This window comes from Rhincodon typus, chromosome 39 (genome assembly GCF_021869965.1).
Source record: "Rhincodon typus isolate 14 chromosome 39, sRhiTyp1.1, whole genome shotgun sequence".
Lineage (NCBI taxonomy): Eukaryota > Metazoa > Chordata > Chondrichthyes > Orectolobiformes > Rhincodontidae > Rhincodon > Rhincodon typus.
Genome location: NC_063370.1, coordinates 14,517,815 through 14,518,342, shown reverse-complemented (window position 1 = coordinate 14,518,342; position 528 = coordinate 14,517,815). Strand labels below are relative to the sequence as shown.

Here is a 528-nt window from a genome sequence, read left to right as displayed (position 1 = left end):
GGGGGGGGGGGATGGCGAGATGGGAGGGAGGTGTGCTGAAGCAACTCCGCAGGCCGAATTACTTGTGGCACCAACGTCTTCCCCCTCAGGGGCCAGTCACTCACCCCGAGGCTGTCCTCCAGGCCCAGGCGTTGCTGTTGAGTCTCGGCATCGCTGGAGGGGCTGAAATCATCCTCGGATTCCTCAAAGGAAGACGAGTGTCCGGCGGACGATAACGAAGAGCCCGACAGTTTACGGAGCAGCAGCGAGGGAGCCGGGGAGCCGCCACAGCCGCTGTCCGAAGACCGGCACTCTTCGTCCGGCTGATCGTCGGCCGCCCGCTCGGGGCCGGAGCTGGGGCCCAGCAGCAGCGACTCGTCCTGGGTCACAATCAACTGCGGGATGGGCCTGCGGGGGCCCGAGGATCTGGCCAGGCCTGGCTCCCCGCCCTCCTTCCCCGGGCCGTTTGCGTTCTCCGGGCTTTTCATCAAACTCCGAATCCCCGCATCGCAGGGCCCCGAGCGGAGCCGCTCCTCAGGCGGACACCCC

The 528-nt window shown here is 67.4% G+C and overlaps 1 protein-coding gene across 1 annotated transcript in view; it reads right to left on the bottom strand.

Annotated features, from left to right (window-relative positions):
- LOC109920614 (inositol-trisphosphate 3-kinase C-like) overlaps positions 1-522 on the bottom strand; it is a 20,551-nt gene extending 20,029 nt beyond the window's left edge. The window contains exon 1 of the mRNA XM_048618290.1: positions 105-522. Within this exon, the coding sequence (XP_048474247.1) occupies positions 105-467 (363 nt within the window). The 5' untranslated portion in view covers positions 468-522. The remainder of the gene's footprint in view (positions 1-104) is intronic.
- Between the last annotated feature and the right edge of the window lie 6 nt (positions 523-528).